The sequence below is a fragment of the Liolophura sinensis genome, chromosome 6 (assembly GCF_032854445.1).
Source record: "Liolophura sinensis isolate JHLJ2023 chromosome 6, CUHK_Ljap_v2, whole genome shotgun sequence".
Classification (NCBI taxonomy): Eukaryota; Metazoa; Mollusca; class Polyplacophora; order Chitonida; family Chitonidae; genus Liolophura; species Liolophura sinensis.
In genome coordinates, this window is record NC_088300.1 from 35,164,741 (window position 1) to 35,191,655 (window position 26,915).

Below are 26,915 nucleotides of genomic sequence, written 5' to 3' on the forward strand. Positions count from 1 at the left end.
TCATTGAGACCATAACACTGAATTCTTGTTTTAACTATCAAGTATATATGCCATTGAAGGATGTCAGAATATCTTCACTTCACAGAACATCCCATTTGCAGTATTTCTTGGTTTCATGAGATATGCAACATAGATATCCCTTTTTCTGCAGTAAGTTTAAAACATGGGTTTGCCACGTGAATTTGTATGTGATCTATCATAAAGTACTTATCTGTTTAAGATACAAGCTAGAAAGTTTCCACCAAAACATCATAGAAAACCTTAGCCAAATCTGAGTCAGGCTACTCAGGCTACTAAAACTGCACCTGAATATTGACTTGAAGCCAGTTGTAGATGAAATGGTAGCTAATGCTTGACAGAAGAAGTTTGTAATGTGTGAACAGCAATGTTGGTGCTGGAAAGAATATGGCCATGCCAAACTAAGAAATTGTGCTCACTTGTTTGAAGGAAGGCACAGCTACAAGTTCTCTGATTTAATAGGGATTAGTAGTGTAGTAGTATCTTTTCAATTTTATTTAGATTTGTTCTATCATCACTTTTTAATGCTTAATGCTTAATACAAATAGACAAATATAATACAGATAGTTGTGGGTTTCCCTCAACCACTATCCGGTTTCCTTCCACCGCAGTGCTGGATGCTGCGGCATAAATGAAATATTCTTGAGTACGGCATAAAATTTTAAACTGTAATATGGTATCCATACAGCACAATTATTATAGATGATCATCACTAGAGCTAATTTTGCTATAAACCTGATTCTGATGATTACCAGGCTCAAGTTGGTAGCAGCCTGCTTATCCTCGATACTACTGTACATATGCATTAATTACACACATCCACAGGCCAACTAAGCAAACAGTTGAGACACTGGAACATAAAACCCATGTACATTGCTAATGTCCCTATGTGATTTTTGTTTTTGTTTTTTGATTGGTGTTTTACGCCATACTCAAGAATATTTCACTTACAAGATAGCAGCAAGCATTTTGATGGGAGGAAACCGAGCAGAGCCCAAGGGGAAACCCACAACCATCCACAGGTTGCTGGTAGACCTTCACACACACAGCTGGAGGGGAAGTGTCCCCATATGGTCTGATGTCCAAATAGTACAGAACTGTGGCCAACCCCATAAGTGACAATTGTAAATCACTAGTGGTCATTGCTCAGTTGTAACATGTGTCACCACTTTGAAATCATGTATTCCTTGAATGTACATACATGGGAGGTAATTTTCTGACTGTTAGCATTGAAAGATCTGTGCTGAGCACGTGATTCATTGTGGGGGAAAAAGCAATGAATGTAATGGATATAAAAAATTACCCCAACGGGCATCATGTTAGCATGTTTATTTTCCATTGGAAATGAAGGTTTGTATTTTAGTGCTACACTATTTTGTAAGCACATATGCAGCCAAGGTGTAGCACCTGGAGTTATGGACTCTAGCTTTTCTTGTGTAAACAAAGGAAAACAATTAGCTGACTGTAAATATACAATGACTGTCAGTAAATCTTTTTGAGAGCTAAGTTTTACTGTTGCACCACACCATACCATGGCTTCATACGAACTTGCACAGTTGAAATCATGTGAACTTGCACAGTTGAATTCATGTGAATTTGCACAGTTGGCTTCTTATAAACTTGCACAGTTTTCTTAATACAAACTTGTTTGTGAAGTAAGAGATGTTTTGTTAACACATGATGGACCTGAACAATTACATATTCATGGGCATTATATAAATGTGTGTGAGTTCAGGTCCAGCTCATGCTGGTTTCCTCTCTGTCCATAAGTGGGAAGGTCTGCCAGCAACCTGCGGATGGTTTTAGGTTTCCCCGGGGATATGCCCGGTTTCTTCCCATCATGATGCTGGCCACCGTCGTATAAGCAAAATATTCTTGAGTACGGCGTAAAACACCCATCAAATAAACAACTGTGACTTCTTTACTACAATCTCATGTCTATTTCCATACCTTTTTCACATGAAAATGTTATGCTGTTGGGGACATTAAGCCAAGAAGGAAACCATACATGGTTGAGGTCTCTATGTTTGAATAATTGCACTGCTGTTGATATCACAGAAATCAGACAATGTCATGTCCATTTCCGGATAACATACCTTTTACAAATGAAAATGTTGTGTTATTGGGGACATTGGGCTAAGAATGAATTCATACAGGGTTGAGTTCTCCATGTTTGAGTAATTGCACTGTTGTTGATGCCACCAAATTCAGATAATCAATTTTGGATGATTTGTTGTCGAGACAATGACAGTGTTACAGCTAATTTTGGTGAAACAAAATAAACATTGGACACAGTTGGTGGTTTGGTGGGGGGGTTTGATATGAAAGCTGTGGAAGTTGAGGTGGTCCTGATTTGCTGGAGGTGCTGTAATTGAGAAGGTTAACTTTATAAGGGTTGGGAGAGGTGGCAGGTGGACTGAAGAAGGGCTGTCTGTCTGAAGTGTTTACTTAATTAACCTTCTGACTCTGCTTGTGTTTGGACATGCAGATATCTCCCCTTAAGCCCATGTAATTGCATGACAGATGATACAAACCTGCTGTGGTTGGACAGAGTATCCTCCCCTGACTGAACTCTCCTTCACGGTTCACGTAATTTTTAGGTTCATTCTGTAAACATCAATACTATGGTGTGAGGTGTGTTTGTGTAAAGTTAGGACAATAATAACATAGTGCCGTACAAGAAAGTCCCTGATATTGTGACAAGCGGTGCTTAGGCATGGTTGGAATTTCACCAGGATTTCATGCCTGAAGCACTGCGAGCCAACCTCTATTAGAGTTATTGAAACTCCCCCATTCCTGGACAACATTACTGTAAATGTTCAACCTTTTCAACCACTAAAGCACTTTTTTCAGTGGACTTTATGCCTAAAGATGTTATGAAAATGATGCTAAAAGTAATTTGCTTGTGTCATTAAAGATGCAAGCTTCATAAAACCATGCAAATTATTTCTCTACACCCCATAGTTAATTCAGAATGTTCGAAAATATTGGTCACAGAGGTGGTTGAAGAATTAGAGTATAGGAGTTTTGAAGAGCAGAGAAATTACAGGTTCATGCCGGCTAGATTTTGAAAATGATGGTGCAGGATCATGTGAAATAATCAGTCAAACTTTTTCCAGCAAAGCGTAATAAATATGTCTTTTTCATATCCTCTCGCAATTTCTAGGAATTAAACAATGGTAATTAAAGATTTAATAAAAGTCATTAATGCAACCAAGGATTATTTAGGTTTTTTCTAGATATGATGTATTGGAATGCTTGGGTGTGGCAGATTGATCCTGAGGTGTATGAACATGTGTTTACTGTACACGCTGTACTGGTCATGACTTAAATTTGATTTGGTGTGGGGTAATTGGAATAAGACCTTTGATCTCTGTTGTTGCACATATGTGCATGTTTCATGTCCAAGTGTAACTGAGCAGATACATGAGTGGTTACAGCTTCATAGCCTCAGGTATTCATTAATTCTGCTCTTGGCCAGTGCATACCTACAAGTGCCTAGGTATCTTCTGAAGATTTGGTTTCTTAACACCTCTGCTAACATCAAAGCCTGAATACGCTGAGGGATGAGTTCAGCTCAAGTATCTTTAATGAAGCAGTGATATGGAACATGCATTGGTCTATAAGGAAACACTTGATGTAAGGCTGGGTTATAAAGCGTCATTAAATCAATGGACATTTGCCAGATTGTGATATTTCCTGTGTACTGGTACATGCATTTGACCTAGAAGACTTCCTCAGACATTTTCAGTTGGGAAAGTGAGATGTGTTGTAAATAGTGTATGAAGAGAAAAGGCTCTTGTGATATCTCATTGTGTGTTTCAACTGTTTCAGCATTTACCCAGTGGTTAAATTATTATTTATTATGTTTATGTAGGTACATCTCTAAGTGTAATGTAACAAAATGAAGAAAGTATTATTGAAGCTATCCTGATGTCACCTGTATCGTATGTTTTTAATAAAACACTGTTGAGAAGGTTATGTGAGTGGTAGATTTTGACCCCTCGTATTTAATCTATGAACAGTGTATGTAATTAAATCATGAAACGTTTGGAATAATGACAGAATCAAAACAGGAAGTATACCCTGTATCACATTTGTGAAAGTGATATACATTGAATTGGGATATATGCTGGGCTGTTGCCAGTTACTAGTATGTATATGACTAAATGTTTTATTAGGACGAGTTCAAACACCTTTGGTTGCCAAGATGTAAAACAGTTACTTCTTTTAAAATTTTTATGGCATCATTTTTGTGGCAAATTTTGGTTAGACACAGGAATGTTGGCCAAGGGGTCACCTCGAGATGATGTAATGGCCAGGATTCTGGGGTACAGCTGGCTTACAGCCTGAGGGTAAGCTGTCTGATCTAGGGTGGCTTAGGGTAAATAGAGATTTTGTGCAGGGACTGGACATAGATCCAAGGTGTATGGCCAGGGGACAAACTAGCATCCATTTCAGTGACTAAAGGGTTTCAATGATAATGCTGAATTGACTAGGCTGGAAGAGTTAAGTGTCTTCTGTCTGGGCTAGGTCTGTGATTTTCACAGGCTACCTTCAACATGTATACGGCCTCAGTTGTAGCAAACATGTTACACTTTAAGGGAATCAGTAGAAAAGAGTTCTATCACAGGCGATTAAACATATTGGTTTGGGTAGAAGATGTTTTGAGTCAGGAAAAGCTTGCCCACAATTTTGGGTACAAACTCACACTAAAAGATGTGAGATTGATTGAGAAAGATTTTCTCACAAAAATTAAAATTAACATTAAAATTAACAGTTTAATTCCGTTTTAAACTGGTACTCTCTTTCATTTTATATTCTTTTTATTTTTTCATTTCTTTTGAAAGAATGTAAAAGTGATCAAGATAAATAGATGTCAGTGGAATATCCTGTTGTAATAGAGCATTGATTTTAATACAGTTTTTCACATTTAGTGTACTGTAACAAACTTGGTTTCACACAAATTTAAAACAAAACTGGTTGATGTATCATAAAGATGTTTTGATGTGTTTGAACTCAGTGCAGAGATAAGAGTTTTTGTTTGTAAAGTATTATTCACACTGTAAACAGAAAGACTAACAAATGTGGCCACTGTTTAAAAGGGAGCCCCTTACACTGGCTTTTACCACCTCAGCTTGCTTCTTGTTTGTTTTTCTGAAGTGTTAAGTTATAAACAACTTGATAGATGCATGTCTGTGAGTTTTCAAAATACTTCTGATAGTTTTTGTAGACACAGTACAACCAGGCTCATTTTTGACAGTTTCAGCATTCGTAGTCTAGACATTTATCCCTATTGCACTTTATGATAGTCTTCTACCAGAATACGAAAACTCATTTCTTCAGTATAAATATTTTATAATTTTTTGCCATGCCATTAAGATTGGATTGAGGCTAAGCTTTGTAGGCACCTCCTTTTCCTTTGAGTCTTGTTATATAAAAGTCAGATCCCTTTGCAATGACATTTAAATGGCTAGGAAGAACATGTGGTTTTGAATAAGGAAGTAAAGTCTAGGGCTGGAGGACGGAAAGGGGGATATAGATGATATGGATCAGCATGGATTGCCCCAGGGTAATATTACATCCTGACTATAGCCTACAGTAAAGTTTATACTTTCCTCCACCAACCTGATAATTTCACATGCTTTTTAATGCGTTTTTTTTTTTTTTTATTGGGGATTAAATTGGGGATTTCATTAATATTTTCTTGTTGCAAGACATGAAGACAGCATTTTAAAAGGATAATGTGACAACTTTTAGTCTAAATTTCAGCCAGAGGTAATCTTTTACCAGTAGAGAGGTTGAAGAATTAGGGCATTGTGTGGTGGCCTTAGAAGCCCTGATCTTTGACAGGGGTTGTTTATTTGTGGTGGCCTCCTTTCCCCAGGCCAGTACCTTACCCCTCTGATCTTACTCTGTCTTACCCTACACAGCCCTGATAACAATCTCCCCTGCTTGTGATTAATTGCTTGTTTTGCAAAGTTCCACTAGCCAGAACCTACAATATTAGGTGTTGTCCAAAGGCATTAAGCAGTGCTGAACCAGTATAAAAGCCAGATGTGCAACAATTAACTGCAGTTTCCTCTTACCCTGGTAAGACAGTGTCAGCCCCATTTATTACTCTCTGCTTACACTTTGGCTGACTTGTCCCCAAAGCTACCCACATTTACTGTGCCTCACAGAATGATGTCATTAAGATAGCACCCCTGTTTCTCTGGTGTTACAGGCCACCAGAAGATAAGGTATAGGTTTATATGAGAGGTGCACAAGAAATTGTCTCTGTGCAACATGGTAAATGTTGGTGTTAACTGTAATGCTACTAACTGCTGAGATTCGAAAGCAAGAAAAAATGTATTGTTTGATTATTAAGTGTAAAAGACATGTAAGATGAAGGTTTTAGTGGAGTATAATTTCAGACAAAGTTGTAGTTACTCATCCTGAATGAGGAACCTGTGAAAGGAAAGGATTCTTAAATAACCCATTCCGTAGAGCTGCACTAAGAAACATCTTTATCCCTGTGTCCAAAATTAAAGAGGAATACATATGTATGTTGGTTTGAGGCAAAATTGCTAATAGTTGGTTTGTCACATAGCAATCAAAAAGATTTCTATGGAGCAAAAGTACTACTCGAGTTCCAAGAGAAGCTATGTGGAAATGTTAACATGATATGATGTAACAAACACACCTTGGTGCAAAAGGATTTACATTGAATAACACAAATGGACCCTTGTAACAGGAGAGTTTTGAAAATGTTTGGTGGCCTGCGTGGAATTTGCCTGATGTGATAATATTGATTGCTGATCTGACCTTGAATCAGGCAGATATGACATTGAGTATGGAAATTATGTTTAAATGAAATCAAAAGTGTTTGAAGTATGATGTCGTTTGTGGCTATATGCAGTGGATGACGCCATGCATTCTTGTGTGATGTCACACCAGACGGAAGTGGAAACGATGGAAACTTTTTGTTTCCGTATTATCATCCGAGACTTGCAGGAACAGTTTCAAAACACCATTTTGGGAAACAATTCAGATTATCTTGTTGCGTACCATTTAACCCGGCCTTTAAAAGATGCAGAGGTTTTGATGCTGTTGTAGCTCTTAAATGAATAAAACATGAACATTAAATTCTAGAATTGTTTCATATAAAGGGTTGAAGTCAGTTGATGTTTTAATGTGTCCACAAGTGGCCAATTTCCGCTGATATTATTGTGTGGAGTTACGTGAGATTTATGGTTCAGTGTAAAGGATTTTATGTTTGAAATAATTTGGTTACATTTGATAGTAACCTTCACGATAAGATGTCTACATAATATCTGCAGATCCAAGTTGGTAGAAGGAAGTAAGTTTATGTCTTTTGACTATGGTAACACAGACATATTAATAGTCAGGGTGGGTGGGTTATCTTTGGGTCATTAGGGGAATTAGGTTTATTTAGTATAGATGGGGCTGAAGTGTGGGAAGTGACACTGCCAGGCCTAATTACTTATCACTTCTCCCAGCTATATCACTGTATTTTGAAATCTGCCTGCTTATTTAGAGTGTGTGATTGTGCTACATGGGATGCTTGGAAGATAAGAGATGTGCTAATGGGGGGTGGGGTCTTGGGAGTGTGGGAACCAGAGTGCTCCTCCTATCTGATAACTTCCCAACTCTGCAGCAGCCCTCAGATTGATGGGTCTAACAGAAGCTTCCAGCCCTTTAGGCCACCCTGTTCACTTATGGCTTAAGTTGCTGAGGCCAACCATCCCTAAGCATTTTCTGAATGGAGTGGGAAATGTGTAAGGCCTTGTACAATGTCACAGAACCTTTCACTAAGGAATTGCGACAAGAGTTAAAATTGTTTCATCTCGGTAGTTTTTTTTTTTTTAGTTTTTTTTTTAATATGTAATGAAGAGAAGCAGCATGTAAAGGTTTACCCTGTAAGAGTTGCAAGAAACAGGCAATGTAAATAGCTGAATATGAAATGTAAATGGATGAATGTGAAATGAATATCTGTCCTGTGCATGGCAACATGCATTTTTAATCAACATTAAAAATACATCAAAGCTCCACCATTGTATTGTTTTGTATTAATTCATTCAGGTCATAGTGACAAACCAGATTACAACTTACTTTGGAACCATTGGACAGACACATGAAACAGGTAAGACAAACAAAGTTACTTCACATTCTGTTCTGTTTCACTCACAGAAAGTTTTATTATGTTCAGTATTGGTTTATGCTTTATTGTGTCTGCAATACCTTAGATTCCTAAATATAGTGGTCTTTATTTACAATTGAAAGTATTAAATCCAATGGTGTAGATTTGTCAAAACACTTGTATTTCTTTCCTTATCTGAATGGATTTTTTTTACAACTTCAGCAAATCACCTATCTTTCCAAAACTGACAAAAAAACTTACATCCTCTAACCACTAGATTGGCGCTGTCATATTTTTGATTTGCCTAGTGGTTTCTGACTAAAGAGGTTTGCAGGCTTGAATGCAGTTCTCGTTGGTCGACTATGGCTTTAGACCTGGAAATTTGTTAGGTACCTGGATGTTTAAATACTCCTTACTTTATGGCCATGGCTCCCCAGTGTCAATGGGTTTACTTTGTTCAAGGTAATGACCCAGTAGCCTCTCACCAATGCAGTTGCTGTGAGTTCAAGTCCAGCTCATGCTGGCTTCCTCTCCAGCTGTACTTTGGAAGGTCTGCCAGCAAAGGTCTGCCAGCAACCTACAGATGGTCATGGACTTCCGCTGGGCTCTGCCCGGTTTCCTCCCACCATAATGCTGACCGCCATCGTATAAGTGAAATATTCTTGAGTACGGCGTAAAACACCAATCAAATAAATAAATAAATGTAACATAATGCTCATGGATTCGCTAATGTATTTCTCATGGTTTATCTGTAGTAAAGCTCATGTATTCTTTAACATAATGCTCATGGTTTGTTTGTCATGATGCTCATTGTTTCTCTAACATAATGCTCATGGTTCCTTTGCCATGGTGCTCATGGTTTCTCTAACATATTGCTTATGGTTTCTTTGCCATGATGCTCATGGTTTCTCTCATGTAATGCTTATGGTTTCTCTCAGTTGAGAACATTGCTTCCTGTAAGTCGTGCCTGTTGCTCCTCTCAGTCAGTCAGTCAGTGGTATAACTCCATGTGGTATCCTATAACAAAAGGGGATACACACACACATATATATATATGTGTGTGTGTGTATACCCATACATAAAATGTATGTGTGTCCAGGGTTTAAAGTCATCATCTTAAATGTCCTCATTATTACATTGGTAAATAATGGTAAAGTTTGTACAAAACAGTGAGTTTTCCTCTTTCAATCTGTATTTTTTCCCTCAAAAGCCGTTTTGTTTTGTGTTTTTTTTTTTTGGTTTCATTTTTTGGTCCCGTTGGTGGACTTACTGTTCTGTTGTTTAGGCCATGTGTTCAGTCTTAACTGTTCCTTTAAAGGTTGCTTTTCACTTCTTCCCTCATTTGTGGACTGTTTATCAAAAGGTCCTGTTGTAATTTGTGTCTTGTTTGTTAACAAGCTGTTCTTCAAAAAATTCCATATAGATCATAAAAAGCAAGGACTGGAGGTGTTGAGGAGGAGTAGGGAGTGGAAGTAGAGTGTAGAAGGGTAGGAGAAGATAGACCAGATTGGGGGATCTGCTTACAGAGTGTGCCTGCTCAGCTCCGCCACACACATCCTGTATACATGCTTAACACACATGTTGTGTTTTTGTCTGAAGATGATGTAGTGTCACTGGAGGGGAGCCAAGATTATGTTACTGCTGCGCTGGGCAACACATGGAGTCATAGTGTCAACACCCGCCTCATCCTTCAGTATCACCGTGGCAACCAGCGACAGGTAACCTATACCTTAACACTTTTTTGTAGGCGCTCATTTATTGATTGAGTGATTGATAGATTGAGTGTGAAGGACAGATGGTATGGTTTCATCCTATCTGTGATATCCTCATGCTTGGCTTGTCTTTTTTTGGAAAAGTGAGATTTCATGGTTGGTTCATCCATTGTCTTGACAGGGCTGAGCGTTTTTAACATGAAGCTGATGTAAGTTGGGACATATTAAGGTAGACAAAGGAGTGCATCACATGCATGTTGTTTAGTGAGTGCTGAAAGAATACTGATCTCTTGAGTCAGAAAATTAAAGCATTTTGTATGAAGATGACACTGCTGCTTCAGCAGACGACCTTGTGGTATATAGTGTCACCTTTCACTCAAACAAAGCAATCTCTCCATTGGAGAACTTTGACGGACTAGAGCGTTAAGGCTCAAATATTTTTGTGAAGATTTTTGACAAGAATATGTAATAGTGGTTGTTGTTATTCTGTACATGTGTTAGTACTGGGTAAGTGCTTTAATTAAGTTAGCCATTATCATTTCATTACCATTAATAAGAAAGATAACTCTTGATTAAGGTAATTTCTTTTTCTTTGTCCTGGGTTATCCCCCTTATTCCACAAGCAGCTTCTGGTCGCCAAGTCACCTGCAGCCCCATTCACAGTGTTTACCTACACCATTCAGCCTCAAGGCCTTGTTCAAGAAGGTATGTGTTCCCTAGTAAATGTTAAAATCATATAAATCCCCCTGATCCTTATGGTGTGAAGTTCTGCATACAAAAACAACGGAGCCATATAAACAATAATGTAAATCTATGTAGGTTCTATCCATTAGATCAATTTTGGGTTCATATCAGAGAGCTTTTGCAAAAATACGGCACTTTCCTTAACACAGAAATTTAATAAACTTATACCAAAATGAATTAACTTTGAGCACTGACCACGTCAGTCATGCTAATGTACAAAATGATATTGTAAAAATATCTTAAATAATGTATCGCAGATCTAAATTTGAGGATCTGGCACAAAATCCATGTTAGCTAATCGAATGACATTTTATCTGTTCTCTATGAATTGGGGAAATTATTGGCTTTCAGTAAGTATCAGTCTCGTACCTGAACAATTCATAGTGTCAAAATGATTCCAAATTTTAAAAAAAAGCATACACCAACCTGCATTATAAATTTTACAAACTTTGTTACTGATCTTTTAGGATAACGTGCACACACACGGCTGATATTTGGTGAAAGGTAATTGTTTGGGCTATTTGAAACTAATAGCCAAAAATTGATTGCGTTTGTACTGGTACATTTTTTGTCAAAAACCTGAGCTCTAGTGTCTTTTTAAGTTGAATGGATTGATTGATTCACAATGTTTGAATGAACATTTATTTATGCCATAGTCCCATATGTGATTGTTCACAAATACCACAGCACCTTATGTGATTGTTTGCCAATATGATGGCCTCAAGTGTGATTATTCGCCAGTACCATATCCCCTGTATATAGTTGTTCACCAATACCATTGCCCCATATGTGATTGATTGTTCACCAATACCATTGCCCCATATGTGATTGATTGTTCACCAATACCATTGCCCCATATGTGATTGATTGTTCACCAATACCATTGCCCCGTATATGATTGATTGTACACCAATACCATTGCCCTATATGTGTTTGATTGTACACCAATACCATTGCCCTATATGTGTTTGATTGTACACCAGTACCATTGCACTATATGTGATTGATTGTACACCAATACCATTGCCCTATATGTGTTTGATTGTACACCAATACCATTGCCCTATATGTGTTTGATTGTACACCAATACCATTGCCCTATATGTGTTTGATTGTACACCAGTACCACTGCCCTATATGTGATCTATTGTACACCAATACCATTGCCCTATATGTGATTGATTGTACACCAATACCATTGCCCTATATGTGATCTATTGTACACCAATACCATTGCCCTATACGTGTTTGATTGTACACCAATACCATTGCCCTATATGTGTTTGATTGTACACCAGTACCATTGCACTATATGTGATTGATTGTACACCAATAACATTGCCCTATATGTGATTTATTGTACACCAATACCATTGCCCTATATGTGTTTGATTGTACACCAATACCATTGCCCTATATGTGTTTGATTGTACACCAATACCATTGCCCTATATGTGATTTATTGTACACCAATACCATTGCCCTATATGTGATTGATTGTACACCAATACCATTGCCCTATATGTGATTTATTGTACACCAATACCATTGCCCTATACGTGTTTGATTGTACACCAATACCATCGCACCATATGTGATTGATTGTTCACCAATAACATTGCCCCATATGTGATTGATTGTTCACTAGTAACATTGTCCCATATGTGATTGTTCGCAAATACAATAGAATGAATGAATGATTATGGCTTAACGCCACATAGGCAATATTTCAGCCATATCGTGGTGACAAATACAATAGAACCATGCCGTATGTGATAGTTCAAAAATACCATAGCCCCATATTTGAATGGTTACAAATAACATAGTCCGTTAATGTGATTGTAATGACCCAGGGGTCTCTCACCAATACGGTTACTGAAACTTCAAGTCCAGCTCCTGCTGGCTTCATCTCCACTCGTACGTGGGAAGGTCTGTCAGCAATGTGCGGATAGTCGTGTATTTCCTCCTGGCTCTGCCCAGTTTCTTCCAGCCACCATAATGCTGGGCACACCAATTAATCAAAAAATAAATAAATATGTGATTGTTCACAAGTACCATTTCCCTATATGAGACCTATAATAAGAATTCTTTACTGCTCTATTTTGGATGGCTATGTTGATAAATAGTTTCTCCTGTGGTGAAAAGTGTAGCAGAATACATGTATCATTACTTAAATAATATACTCTTTGTCTGATTAAACTTCCAATTCCATTTGTGATCAAATATAAAATGTCATATTCAGTCGCATATTTTCCAGTCAGTTCTCTGTATTCTTTGCGAATTTTTGTTTAGAATTGCTTAGTTCAAACCCCTCGGCTTTCAACAAGGGTGGTTTTGTCTTTGTATCAATGTTCTACTGACTTCCATCAGAAAGATACCGGCCCGGATAGCACAGTTGGTAGAGCGTCCGCTTCGGGACCGGTAGATCCAGGATCAATCCTTGATCGAGTCACACCTAAGACTTTAAGAGGAAGTTGTAGCTTCCTCGCTTGGCGTTCAGCATGAAGGGGGTAGTGCAATGACTAGTTGACCCGTATCAGTATAGTGGCTCAGACGGGTCGGCTTACTTGCCTTCGGTAAGTCGTTTCAGTGAAGCAGCACTAAATAAAAGAGCAGTGGAAATCCGTCCTGCAACAAGGAGGCACATTACACGTACATGCACCCTAAGGATTCCTTCATTGTCATATGACTGAAAAATTGTTGAGTACGACGTTAAACCCCAAGCACTCACTCACTCACTCCATCAGAAAGATTGTCACGTACTTTGGGAAGTGTGCTAGTTTTCCTAAAACCTGGCTTGGTTTCCTCTAGTGAATTGTTCGTGGGTATGGAATGAATCAATGGTTAATTTAAGCTCATATTATTTGTCAACACAATAAAATGTGCCCCAGGTTTGTGACCTCAGCAGTAATAACAGTGACTGAATGCTGTTTTAAGGGGTTTATGCCATAAATATGTCTGACTGACAAAGATAATTTCCTGTATTTTTAATCCTTCCATGCACTCACATGCACACACACACAAAAAAATTAATTACACATTATGAAATCATTCACTAATGAAGAAAGTGGGACTATTTGTAACAGGAAGTGGATATTTGTGACATTTGTTTTTGATATAGGCTCTGTTACAATCCGTGTTCATGTTTTCGTGAGCATTGTTCATTGTGTGCTGCTCTGCCTATACATGTACCCTAAAGCTTCTAATTTTAGGGACAGCTGGTCTGTTCTTTTCAGTCGTTAGACATGTAATTATTGTGGAGAAATTTTGTGTCCTTTTTCTCACACGGTTAGTCAATCTAATGAAAAAACAGATTCATATCTTTACTTTTCCCAAAAAACTGGGAGAGAAATGTAGTCCTTTCCTATCAGAAGTACTAATATTTGTCCTAAAACTTAAAAGAGTAATAATATCACATGACTTTGAATTTGTCTTTGTGCTCTATGTCGCTCTGGATTAGGTAATCTGTGTACATATCTGGGCATGGAAACCTACACTGCATGGCGTGGCTTAGTGAGGCCAGAGTATGAAGTGTTTCTTCTTGTCTACTACTGCACTGGTTATCTCTCTAAAAATCTGTTTCCTACTTCAAGGGTATTGGCCTATTTTTAGCTGAGAGGGGTATGGTGTTCTCACTTAACAATGGAACCACCCAATTAAATGACCTCATTTGGATCAAGTTATATGTACAGGAGGACAGTTTGGCTGTTTTTCAACTACCTCAGCTTTCAGGGTTCGAATGTCTGATAGGTTTCTGAAACTATGAAGGTTTTCTGTGAACACCAGGTAATAAATACTTTCATGAACAGTAGGAGTCCTGAATTGGGCTGTGGCCAAGTGCTTACCTTTCAGTAGCAAGGACACAACGGGTGTGGGTTCAAACCCAGCCTTGGACAAACTAGTTGTGGAGAGTATAGACAATAAGGCGTCACTGATAGTCGTGTGGCCATTTGTGCAGTCTGATGTTTGTCAAATGACCATGCGTCATTGTGCAGTCCATGCCGCCATACCAGCGCTGTCTGTAGGTAGCATGGCTTGCATGATTTTTCTTAGTTCAGTATAATTAATAGAACTTATATCACTTTGATATAACCCTTCCGTGTATGTATATATACAACCCTTCCATGTATGTATACGTACAACCCTTCCATATATGTATACGTACAACCCTTCCATGTATGTCTACATAGAACCCTTCCATGTGTGTATACATACAACCCTTCCATGTGTGTATACATACAACCCTTCCATGTGTGTATACATACAACCTTTCCATGTATGTGTACATACAATCCTTCCATGTATATGTACCTGATTACAACCTTTTCATTTATATATACTTCCAACCCTTCTTGAGGAGGCTGTCGTTCAGTAAGATATGCTATTCCTAACCACTATTATGAACACTGTTGTTGAAAAAAGACGACTTGTCTTACATAAATTTACCAGAGGTGGGTGGGTTACTCCAGACACTTCCCTTCCATGCCACCCATGGAGGCAGAGGACTGGTCATTTTTGTTTTAATGATAAACTCTTTGAGTTTTGCAAAGTCAGGTAAATAATAATGTAAACCTGTATCCTTTCCAGGTATATATCTTCTAGAATGTTTACATAGGTTTTCATGTTAACATAGGTTTTCATGTTAACATAGGTTTTCATGCTTACAAACGATTGAGTTCTGGACTTTTTTTTTTTCAATCTTTAGGTTATTTATAAATTTTGTCACCATGATATGGCTGAAATTCATTAATAAACTTATATTTAATTTTCAACTCTGATTGCTGGCTTGGTGGCTCTGTAGAAAAGTAATAGAGGAATAAGACTAGACACATGTAATTGTGAGTTTGACTTAAGCCAGTTGTTTCTCTCGTCCTAGGTTTTAGGGTTAGAAACTCCAAATTTTCCACTTCAGATAAGATGATGGTTTCATTATGTTACAGTCCTCTGTCGTCATATAGGAGGCCGGGTGAACGATCTTAGTGCTTGTGCCAGGGAGAGGCTTGTGTAACTTGGCATGATACAAACGTAAGATACATTTCGTTTACAGTTCACTCAGTCTCAAGTCACATTCCCCTGTGTCCTGTATGTGTTTTCCAGACCTACATACTCCATGTAGGAATTGATTTTTTTTTTTTTTTTTTTTTGTTCCCCAACCCATAAGGCCTGTGACTCAAAACTAGACTGAGTGTTTACAGACGAGTTTGATGAAAAGTTCAATTTGACCTCAGAGAGTTTGTTTAGTGGTCATATTTCTCTGTAAGTAGTTCACAGACGTCAGAACTTCCTTCCATTAACATTTTGCTCACCTACTATAAATAAGCATTACAGCATGGAGTGGAGATGACGCAGATATTTATTCTTGAATGTTGAAGAAGTATGAAGCAGTTTACTTTCACATGTACATCATCTTATGTCAGTAATCTGTCTTGCTGTCTGTCTTTGCTGTCTTCTAAAAACAGGATTTGGAATGCTGTTGTACTCAGCCACCCCCACAGGGTGACAATTTAAACATTGTTAAATGTCTTGACCCAGAGTACATGTATGCAAATCCACCCTAGATATTACTCAATAAGTCTATGTGGACACAAGACGAAGTCGTGGAAATTCTGAAGAGAAGGTTTTAAACACCATGTTGAATCACTACATTGGCTCATGCACTTCACATGGTGAAATATTATAACAGTGATGATCAGTCATTGACAGTTTTTATCATCATGCTGCAGCTATGTGCATGTATAGAGGCCTTTGCTCACTCATCCCACTCAAGTGTTGATCTTGTAGCAGATGATTGGTCGATCACCAATAAGGCGGCTAGCTTAGATTCTTGTGTCACTAGAGTCTGTCACTTCGGTCAATGCGGCTTTAAGTCTGAATGTACGGTACAAAGAACATTGGTTTTCTCCACCCATACATTTAAATGCGACCCCTAACACACAGTGAAAAATTCGTGAGTAAAGCCTTATATACCAGTCAAATATACATGTAAATGTTTGACTATAAATTGATGAATACATGCAGATTTCTTTGACAGAAATCTTATTTGGGGTTTCATTTAATTGGTCACTACCAAGATGGGATTAAAAGTAATCCAAATTCACAGGACCCATGGGTAAATTCATAATTGTCAACTGTTCATTTTAATATCCTGAAATAATTAATGAAAGAAATGAAAAGATGGATGTTAGAGCAGGAAGAAAAAGGCATATGTTTAGTTATTTGATTGTTGCCAAATGCCATATTCAAGAATATTTTACTTTTACAATGGTGGTCATGGATGGAGGGAACAGTTGTGCCTAGCATAAACCACCGACATTTGGTAAGTTGACAGACAGTCTTTCCCATGTAACATACAGATATACACGCCACATAGTTGGAAGAGATGAGCAGTCTTCAACAAATGTTAGCCTGTCGAAAGGGCCATGAGAACTGTTGATCGTTTATTGTTGATTGAAAGGCCAGCGACTCTAACCTCTTGGCCAGGGCCCACTACCCAGGATACATATTTATCACTTGTAAGTGGCATACTATCAGATAAATGGATAGGCAACCCTTACCCGATGTCTGTAGGTGACACACTGCATGCTTGTTGTCTGAGCCTGATTCCACTGAGCCATTTCTGACTCATGTCAGAATATAACGCCTCATATTCATGCCTAATGGAAGTTTACATATTTGTCTGAATATAAAATTTACAAGGTGGCTAAAATTTCAATTTGTGGGGTCCAAAAATAAGCTCTGAAGTCTTTGTTTCAAATGTTCACCACCTCAGTGAGAAATGGCTGTATGGAATTGGCCCCAGTTTACACTGGCGTATATATGTCCTCCACCTGTCTTAATTTCCTGAATTACCATTATGTACATGAAATATTCTTGAGGACATGCTAAAACTTTGGTCAGTCATTTTGGATATTGAGTTTGGGGAATGGAATACTCAACATTGCTGTCCCTCATTAGAATAATGTGAAAAGGATGTTATTGGGTGAGTGAGTAGATGGATGTTGTCATTAGTGTTCATATCAACAGACAAACAGTGTGATAAAATGGAGGGCCCTAATTTTCTCCAGAATTATCCACACTAATGAACAAGTTTACACACAATTACTTCTATAAACTGTTTTCAATTATAATGAGCTTTGTGTGGGCTGGTTGAGATGAAGTAAATACGGAGAAATGTTAAAAATGTAAGATGAGCCTGATGGATGATGGTTTAGTGACCTTACTACTAACCTGTTGTTTTTGTCAATTATCACCCAAGGGTAGAGGTACATTTAAAGTTATAATTTGAATATAACTTGTACTGAGGTACAAAAATGTTGTTGTACATATATACTGAATAAATCACAACTAGAACTTGTCCATATGTTGTGTCCTTCCTCAGATGTCTCAGTGTCATTGATAAACTGTTTATCCAGTTAAAGATATTGAATATTTGTACCAGTGACAGTTATTTGTGGGCCCTGGCTGGTCGAGTGGACCATTGGAAGTTTTTCCACCAACCCACAGCCTGTAGCGGAGATCGGGAGTTCAAATCCAGCTCATGTTGGAAAAAGTCAAAAATATGGCTGGTACCTCGTTTTTTCTCCAGACAAAAACTTAACATACTTGACAAACATTAAGCACCAGTCAGTTAAATGAATAAATATATATATACCTTTCTTTACCTCAGTATAAGTTTTGTGCATGTCATTCATCTTTTATATTGACTGTGAAAATGGCTGTTGTATCATTAAATACAGAGTTTAGGCAGGAAAATGGGATGAAATTTGACACAGTCAAGGTAACCCATAAAACACATCTCGCGATACAAATGTTTGACTGTAATTTATTTATTATAAAATGTAACTATAACTGTGCCTTGATATGGTTTTGAGAGGCCTATTAAAAGATGATAGCTTAGCTTAAACCTTGAGATTATTAGTTTATCATAATGTTAATCGATTTTTTATGTATTAATATTTAGTGGATACTGAAATTTGGATTATGCTCAGTGTTTTTGTCTTGATTTGTTGCATTATTAAACGAAGGTTGTATGGTATCAAAGGCTTAGTAGTAATTGCATGTACGGGTAATTTTTGTCACACAGTTGGAAGATGTTACAGTCGAGCTGTAATGTAGTAATTAACAAATGTATGCAGGAAAAGAAAACCAATTTAATGACATGTTAGATAGTCTGAAAGGTTGTAAGATGATAAAAGCCTTGCATGTTTTTTTTTTTTTTTTTTTTTAAAGGGCTGTAGTGTTACATTACTTATGTGTAGGTTAATGGAGTGGTTTAATCAAACCCACATCATTTGATGTAGATAAACAATGTAGCCTGCCCAGCTAGGGGAGGCTTTTGTTTACTGTTTGTGATATTAATCAAATGTGGGTTAAGAGATGATTAGAGTTATCACATGCTAATTATTTTTCCAGAACTACGTCTTTCACTCCGGTTGAGCAATCACTTGAAATTTTTTCAAGTTTTTTAAATATATTTCTTTTTGCTTTCTTTTTTTCCTTATATTATTGTTGTTGTTATTATTATTATTATATTCTTTATCAATTTTAATAGCATCCCTACCTCCACCAAGAACATGCTTGTGGCAGAATTGTGATAACAGAAATGTTTGGCAGGAGATTAATTAATAAGTTATTAAAGGTTATTAAACATGCGGAGAGATGGGCCAATTTTTATGAATTGTAAACTTACAATGATGTACCTTAGCTAGACAATGCCTAAAGGCATAGTTTCTTCACTCGGCTCAACTCACCAGATAAATGTAGATTTTTTTTCTGGCACTTGGCCTCTGGCTGTGTTTGTCATGTGTCATATGAAGTAAAAGTGGGTTAATTAAAGGTAAGGTGTGTTGCCCGAGGTAAGTTCTCCGCTCAGACAAGGGAGGTAATCAGAAAAACTACATGTAAGCTGTCTACCAAGTGATGAGGTATTATGATATTATGGTAAGCCACATGTAAAACTCTGGCATCTGTATTTTAAGCACTCAGATGTTCAAATTTCCTTTATCTCAACGACTAAGTTACCACCATTGGGCTGCTGAACACTCTGAGTGATATTTTTGCACGCTGGAAGAGATTTTTTATTGTAGTGTTGATAATGTATTTGAAGGCGAACTCTCCCGAATGATCAAATTTTTTTCGCAAAATCGAAGCAGTATACCCTAAAGGTATCTGAAACACAGTGCCGATGTGATTTAAGGAATTAAAATTGCTGGATGATGTAAAACAACAATTTTTTTCAAGGCTGATAGGCCTGGTGTTGAGAAGCTTTGTATTCTCTACATGCTTATCTGCCCTTGATGTCCCCCTATTTGATGAAGTCACAGTGGAGCAATGCCGTTTTGTGCTGCTATCAACTGTGGTAATCACACACCAAATTACGATGGAATTAGTTTTGATGCCTTCCCATTGGACCCGTCCGTGCGACGAAATGGAGGCCACGAAACCATTTCGTGCGGAATAAGCCCTCAAAATTAAACTACAACCATTTTGAGGAGGCTGTTTTATGTGCGGCTTACAGGCTATAAATGGGGTTTGGAATTGGATTCCAAAGTGGAATGGAAAGTAAAAAAAAAATCTGTCAAGGGTTGAAACCGGAAGCTGTAGCTACTATTCTCAACATGCCTGGCCACAAAAGCAGTTTTCCTGTCTAAAAACATGGATCAAATCCACTGTAGCCGACATTGTGTTTTTAAACCAAAGTACCACTGTTACGTCACGCATATTTGGCAGACTAGTGCCATTCAAGGGCAGACAAGCGATGTGAAGTTTTTTTCTCAGAATTTTTGGTGTGATGTATATTTTTAGTTTCTGCCTGTAAAACAACTCACCAGATGCATTTTTTTATTTGCGTAATTTTTTTCCATATCACAGGTATATCGTTCAGTTAGGTAAAGTGAGAAATAAAACTGGGACAGTTCACCTTTAAATATGGAGAGTCTGTATGCATTGCTCTGTTCTGTTCTGCAAATCCTGTTTTAAAAGTGCTGTTATCTTACAGAACTTCCTTAAGATGTGGTCAACCAGCTTAGTTAACTTCAGTTCAAACCATAGCTTTACCATTGACCAATGAAGGCATGTTTCTAGCTGCGAGAAGTTTACACAGTGCTCTGTAGGTCTGTCTGTCTGCCTGCCCAACCATTGGGCTGATCTTACCTTTTAACACTGGCCATTCTCTTTCCAAGGAACTTACCTGTAGGGTGACATGCCCTAATTCGTCTAATTTTTGGGACAGATATAAGTAGCGTTGAAAGTAAAATATTACATTTCTTTACCAGCCTTTTGGAGAAGTAAAGATGTTAGTATGTTGTTCATTAGATGGTCTAATCATGTGAGGAAAAAAGAAACTCAATATTCCTGCTACAATTACATATATATATTATCAGGCCAGGTGTCACAGAAATAGGGTAGACTTTTTGCTGGGTGTCACAGAAATTGCAAGTTTGCGCTTGTTTTATTCTCCTGCCCTGAATTGACTGCATCTTCATGTCAGGAGATTTGCCAGATAACTGACATATAAGTTTGTCAAACCAATTAAGTTCTGCCTTTAATCTGTAAACCTGCCAGATTTTGGCTTTGAAAAATCAGGAAAAAGTCACTAAATCGGGGGTAGTTCCACATTGATGTGAAACATGACAACATGGAGAAAAGCTTCAAAAATGAGAGTATTTCATGAGAGTTCAGTATCATTATAAGGTTGTTCAACTGCACTTTGCTATACATTAACTGGCCTGTTCTCACTGGTACCAATGTAGCCATCAAGTGCCCTTTCCTGTTTGCATGTCATTTCCACCCTCTTAACCGCCTGATTGATAAAGTCACATCAGAGGGTTGATGTGAAGGGAGGGGGCGAACAGCACATTGACACCATTTACTCTGCACAAGAGCAACAGAAAGAATCTGGCATGAATGCTTCAACACGTGCAGTTTTATAGATTTGTTTTTTTCCTAATAACACCAATCTTTAGTATAAATATGTTCTGAACTCTTGAGTACATATAAAACACTAGTGAAATCATTTGTGGTTGAGATAGGGAGATTTATTAGATGTTTTATTTATACATACGATTTAGTGTAATATATTATGATAATCATAAACTGTAGTTACCTATGTTGAAGAAATTATAACACCATTAGCAAATTATAATTTACAGCTTTAGACTCGTAGCAAATTTATAGCTTTATTGCTGTCATTAACAGCCTTTTCATCTGATTAGTCTACCAAATAACTATTTGGAACAAGAGATGTGTGGTTGAAATAACAGACGCAGTGGCCAACATGGGTCACTGTATATTTATGAGTGTAGGGTGTCTGTGCAGTCACTAGACTGCTGAATTATAATATGGTGATGATATCTGTGTTAGTGGATGGAATTTCAGCTTGCTTTAGGTCAGGGGTCAGCCAGCATCTTAAACACTAGAACAGTCAAAAGGTTCTCCCTTCATCTTCCCATTTCATAACTTGTAAAAAAGACAACTTAAAGTACAATTTATACATAAAAACCACTTGATTTGGAAAGTAAAATTTCAGTGTGTTTTTCCGGAATTGTCTCTTGTTTGAATTTTGTTAAAAATATGTATTTAATGTAATGATAATAAAAAATACTGTGAACATGGTAATTCGTTGTACTTGGGAGTAACAAAACTAAGTGAACAAAAAGCCTATAACATGAGTATCCTTTACATGTCAGAACCATAGTTTAAGATTAAAATGACACAAATGGAACAATGGCTCTAAAGTTGGTTAAAAAAAAAAAACCCAAAATTTAGGTCACCTGAGTACGATGGTTCATGTTTTAAAAACTCGTTTCTATTTCTAGTCCACAGAATGTGATATATATGTAGTGGAGAACGGCTCCATAACTTCAGTGTGTTTGAGTTCTCCGTTTTAGATGGATGGTGAGAAGGCAGTTGATGATTATCACTAATTTACCTAACTTTAATGCTCTTAACAATATTTTAAAAAAAAAAAACTTTTCCACAAAAAAAGGAAGTTATTTTCCCCCTGTTAAATTAGACTTAATATTGATTGAAAAGACTTTGGGATAGGGAATGTGTTAAGATTATCAGGAATATCTACAATAGAATCTCAGGTAGGACATGGATAAAGCTTGTTAAAGCACCTACATGTTGAAAAGCGCCTACATGTGTACCTCTACTGTAGAATAAGGATATAAAGATTGTTACTGTAAGTTGTTTTTTTTTTTACATGTTGCAAGGTGTTTATTCAAGATTATTCAAGGGTATTATTCTGTGTAGACTGATGACATTATACTGTCTTTGTGAATCCCTAAATTGGCCAATCCAACCAATACATAGTTGTTTATAAATTAATAACATCCATAAGGAGGAATGATAGTTGTTCAAAGGTATGTGAATAGGTTAAAGAAATAGGATGTATCTAAAGTTCACATTAGTGATGTAGCAGTTATCTTAACACCTAGAGTACGTATTATGAATTTAGTGAATGAATGTAGGAGATTGCCTTTTTTACATATACACACGTTATGGATGTAAAGTTAGGAGAATACCTTTTTATATGTACCCACATGTTACAGGGGTAAAAGTTAGGGGATTACCTTTTTATATGTACGCAGGTTATGGATGTAAAAGTTAGGGATTACCTTTTTACCTATACACAGGTTATGGATGTAAAAGTTAGGGGATTACCTTGTTACATGTACACAGGTTATGGATCTAAAAGTTAGGGGATTACCTTGTTACATGTACACAGGTTATGGATCTAAAATTTAGGGGATTACCTTGTTACATGTACACAGGTTATGGATCTAAAATTTAGGGGATTACCTTTTTACCTGTACAGACGTTATGGATGTAAAAGTTAGGGATTACCTTTTTACCTGTACACAGGTTATGGATGTAAAAGTTAGGGATTACCTTTTTTATGTGTACACAGGTTATGGATCTAAAAGTTAGGGGATTACCTTTTTACATGTACGCAGGTTATGGATGTAAAAGTTGGGAATTACACGTTAAGGATGTAATTGGTATGGAAATACCTGAAGCACACATTAAGAATGTATAGTAAGGTATTGACAAACCTTTTAGCACATATTTTAGGCAAAAACAGAGTTTGATAACTGATTGAATTATGACTTATATCAAAAAGTCATTCACCACAGAAATCACAGATTCAAATCCAGCTCTCGCTGGTTTGGCTTTTGTGGTTTTTCCCCATACTCTGACCCTGTTATGGAAAGTAGGGAAAGTGCCGGTATGTACTTGTGTGTTGTAAAAAGAGGCTTGAAACTTTAAAGAGTTAATGGAAAAGTACCTGATACAATTACCTGTTACAGTACTGAAATACCTGAAAGACTGAAAAGAAAAAAATGATGTACATTGTATCTCCTGTGGAAAAGAGGTTATAAAAATTTACCTTGTCTACAGATAGACAGGTGAAGGGAATGTTCAGTGACGACAGGAGAGCTACCTTTAGAAAATTATGTAGTGTTTTTTTTTTTAAGCTGTGTGATAATTTTAGAGGTTGAACAAACATCATTGTAATAAAATGAAATTAATAGTATTGAAGGCACAGGTAAAGAAGCGCGAGACGGAGAGAAAAGGCTTCTCTGCTGATACAATTCACGTAGTATTCAGACATGAATAGACTAGAACTGGCAGAACCAGTTTTGTGGCTGTGTTTATTGGGTTGATGTTTTTCTCTGTGGCGGGCGGAGTAGCTCTTTCAGCTTCGTGGCTAAGGCTTCAGTTGGGGGGATTAACCCGTTGTTATCAGTGTCTGTGATAAATGATATGCCAGCAGTCTGTATGGACACAGCCACAATATAACCCCCTCTATAAATACCTTATGACCATAGGCATCTCAATACGCACACCGCATCATCAGATGTTATTATGTTCTCCTTACAATATATGTGTAGTCAGTGAGTAAGTAAAACTTTGAAAGAACTTCAGAGTAATGATGTAGGGATGAAATTCGATATATAAAAAAAAGGATTTTATTTAAAGCAGTCTAAGACGTGTTTACCGAAACTCTGATGTTGTCATAGTTACCTTATCTTTGTAAAGAAAACCTCTTAAATATATTGTGTGAAGTTAGTGGGCGGTTGAAAAGCTGGAATGTTTGATGGCACCTGTTGATCATGTACCCATTTTAAAGGAAATTTTTAAAAAATATTTTTTACTCCTCTGTATGTACCTCCATTTTTGGTAAGAGCTTCATTCAGACAAATATTGCATCTGCTGGTATTCATTGTATGCCTGCCTTCTAGCTGTGTGATCCATAGACTATTTTTATTTCATTTTTAATGTAATTATTTTCTCCTCCTAAATTGACATGCCTATCTGTATTTCAGTGTGACAGAAAATCTCATTGATTATCCTCAATGTGGATTATTATGAAGTTTTTAGCACACTTTCCAAGATAACCTAGTTGCCCGGAAGTGTTGTTGTCATTTCATTTTCAAATGATATTTGTGTGAATTTGCGCTCTCACAACAGAACTATAAGACTGTTTTTAAGGAACACATTAAGGGAAATCCCAGTCCTTGTGTGACACCAGGTTTTGATAGGTTTGGTTTTACTGCCGTGGCCATTTCACCTAGTAATATGAGCTGAATCCAACAAACGAATCCAAACAATTGTTGAGAGCACAGGGCTCTCAACAAGCAAAGAATAGCGAGCCTTGTGGCTTCTGCACAGGGGCACTCAGCATGCAAAAAATAGTGAGCCTTGTGGCCTCTGCACAGGGGTACTCAGCATGCAAAAGATAGTGAGCCTTGTGGCTTCTGCACTGAGCACTCAGCATGTAAAAATAGTGAGCCATGTGGCCTTTGCACAGGGGCACTCAGCATGCAAAAAATAGTGTGCCTTGTGGCCTCTGCACAGGGGCACTCAGCATGCAAAAAATAGTGTGCCTTGTGGCCTCTGCACAGGGGCACTCAACATGCGAAAAATAGTGTGCCTTGTGGCCTCTGCACTGGGGCACTCAGCATGCAAAACATAGTGAGCCTTGTGGCCTCTGCACTGGGGCACTCAGCATGCAAAACATAGTGAGCCTTGTGGCCTCTGCACTGGGGCACTCAGTATGCAAAAAAATAGTGAGCCATGTGGCCTCTGCACTGGGGCACTCAGCAAGCAAAGAATAGTGAGCCTTGTGACTTCCACACTGGACACCCAGTATATGAGAGTAGTAAGCTTTAGCGTCTGCCTGCTCTGACTTGGTTGTCATACTAGTGTTACAACCTGATCTCTCACTGAGGCTGCGTTATATATCAAGGTTTCATTATACCATATGACAAATATGAGTTTCTAGCTCATAAGACCAAAACTATAAATTTAGTGAAGATATATTGAGGTCTGAGATAATGGTTTCATAATATTTATATGTGGATATCTATACGAGAATGTGTTACTTCTTGATGATCTTAGTTGTAGTCCCTACAGGGTGAGCATTAGAATAACTGTGAAGAAGTGCTCCTTTATCGCTTCCTGATAATAAATCCACCATACAGCATCCATAACTGATGCGCCCTGGGACAGAAAAATAACCTTGCTTCAGATATAGACATTGATGAAGTAAAACATGGCTCTGTTCTACACTAAAAGCTTACATCTGTGCGACGTGGTACCTGAGATGACTCTTGATTCATTTCCGCTACGGTGATGACTGAGCCCAGCAGCCAGATAGTCTCGTGTTATAACCACTGTATTAAGTGCGGGCACACTTTGAGATGACTCTGGACACATTTCCCCTATGTTGATGACCGAGCCAAGCAGCCAGATGGTCTCGTATTATACCCACTGTATTAAGTACGGGTACACTTTGAGATGACTCTGGACACATTTCCCCTACTGTGATGACTGAGCCCAGCAGTCAGATGGTCTTGTGTTATACCCACTGTATTAAGTCAGTGTATACTTCTTTGTGATTGTGTTCTTGGATATGTAAAAATTTGGGCGCTGTAACAGCCTTCAAGAAGATTCGCCAGATAAAATTTACAGCAGTGTTGTTTCTACAAAGGCTGAAGAATGTCAGGAACATCACCATATTAAACATTATGAAGTTAAAACCATGGTTTGGTCAGCTCCTGTTACTGAAATAAAAAAGAAGTTAATGTGGTAATGTTTTAAAAAGGTAAACTATGCAGATAGAAATTGAGTCACGGAGATAATTGCAGAAATTCCATCAGGGGATACTAGCCTTAGTGTCTAAAGTGTAAATAATCTGTTGTCATTTGAACCCACAGTCAGTGTGATTTGACCTAGACATTGCTTGTGACGCAGGATTTATAGTACTGGTTTATTGTGGTCATAGTGGA

The 26,915-nt window shown here is 37.6% G+C and overlaps 1 protein-coding gene across 1 annotated transcript in view; it reads left to right on the top strand.

The window, feature by feature from the left end:
* Window positions 1-26,915, top strand: part of LOC135468239 (DNA repair protein RAD51 homolog 2-like) — a 115,963-nt gene that overhangs the window by 30,705 nt on the left and 58,343 nt on the right. Inside the window, exons 7-9 of the mRNA XM_064746381.1 lie at window positions 8,104-8,164; window positions 9,761-9,879; window positions 10,500-10,578. Coding sequence (XP_064602451.1) covers window positions 8,104-8,164; window positions 9,761-9,879; window positions 10,500-10,578 — 259 coding nt within the window. The remainder of the gene's footprint in view (window positions 1-8,103; window positions 8,165-9,760; window positions 9,880-10,499; window positions 10,579-26,915) is intronic.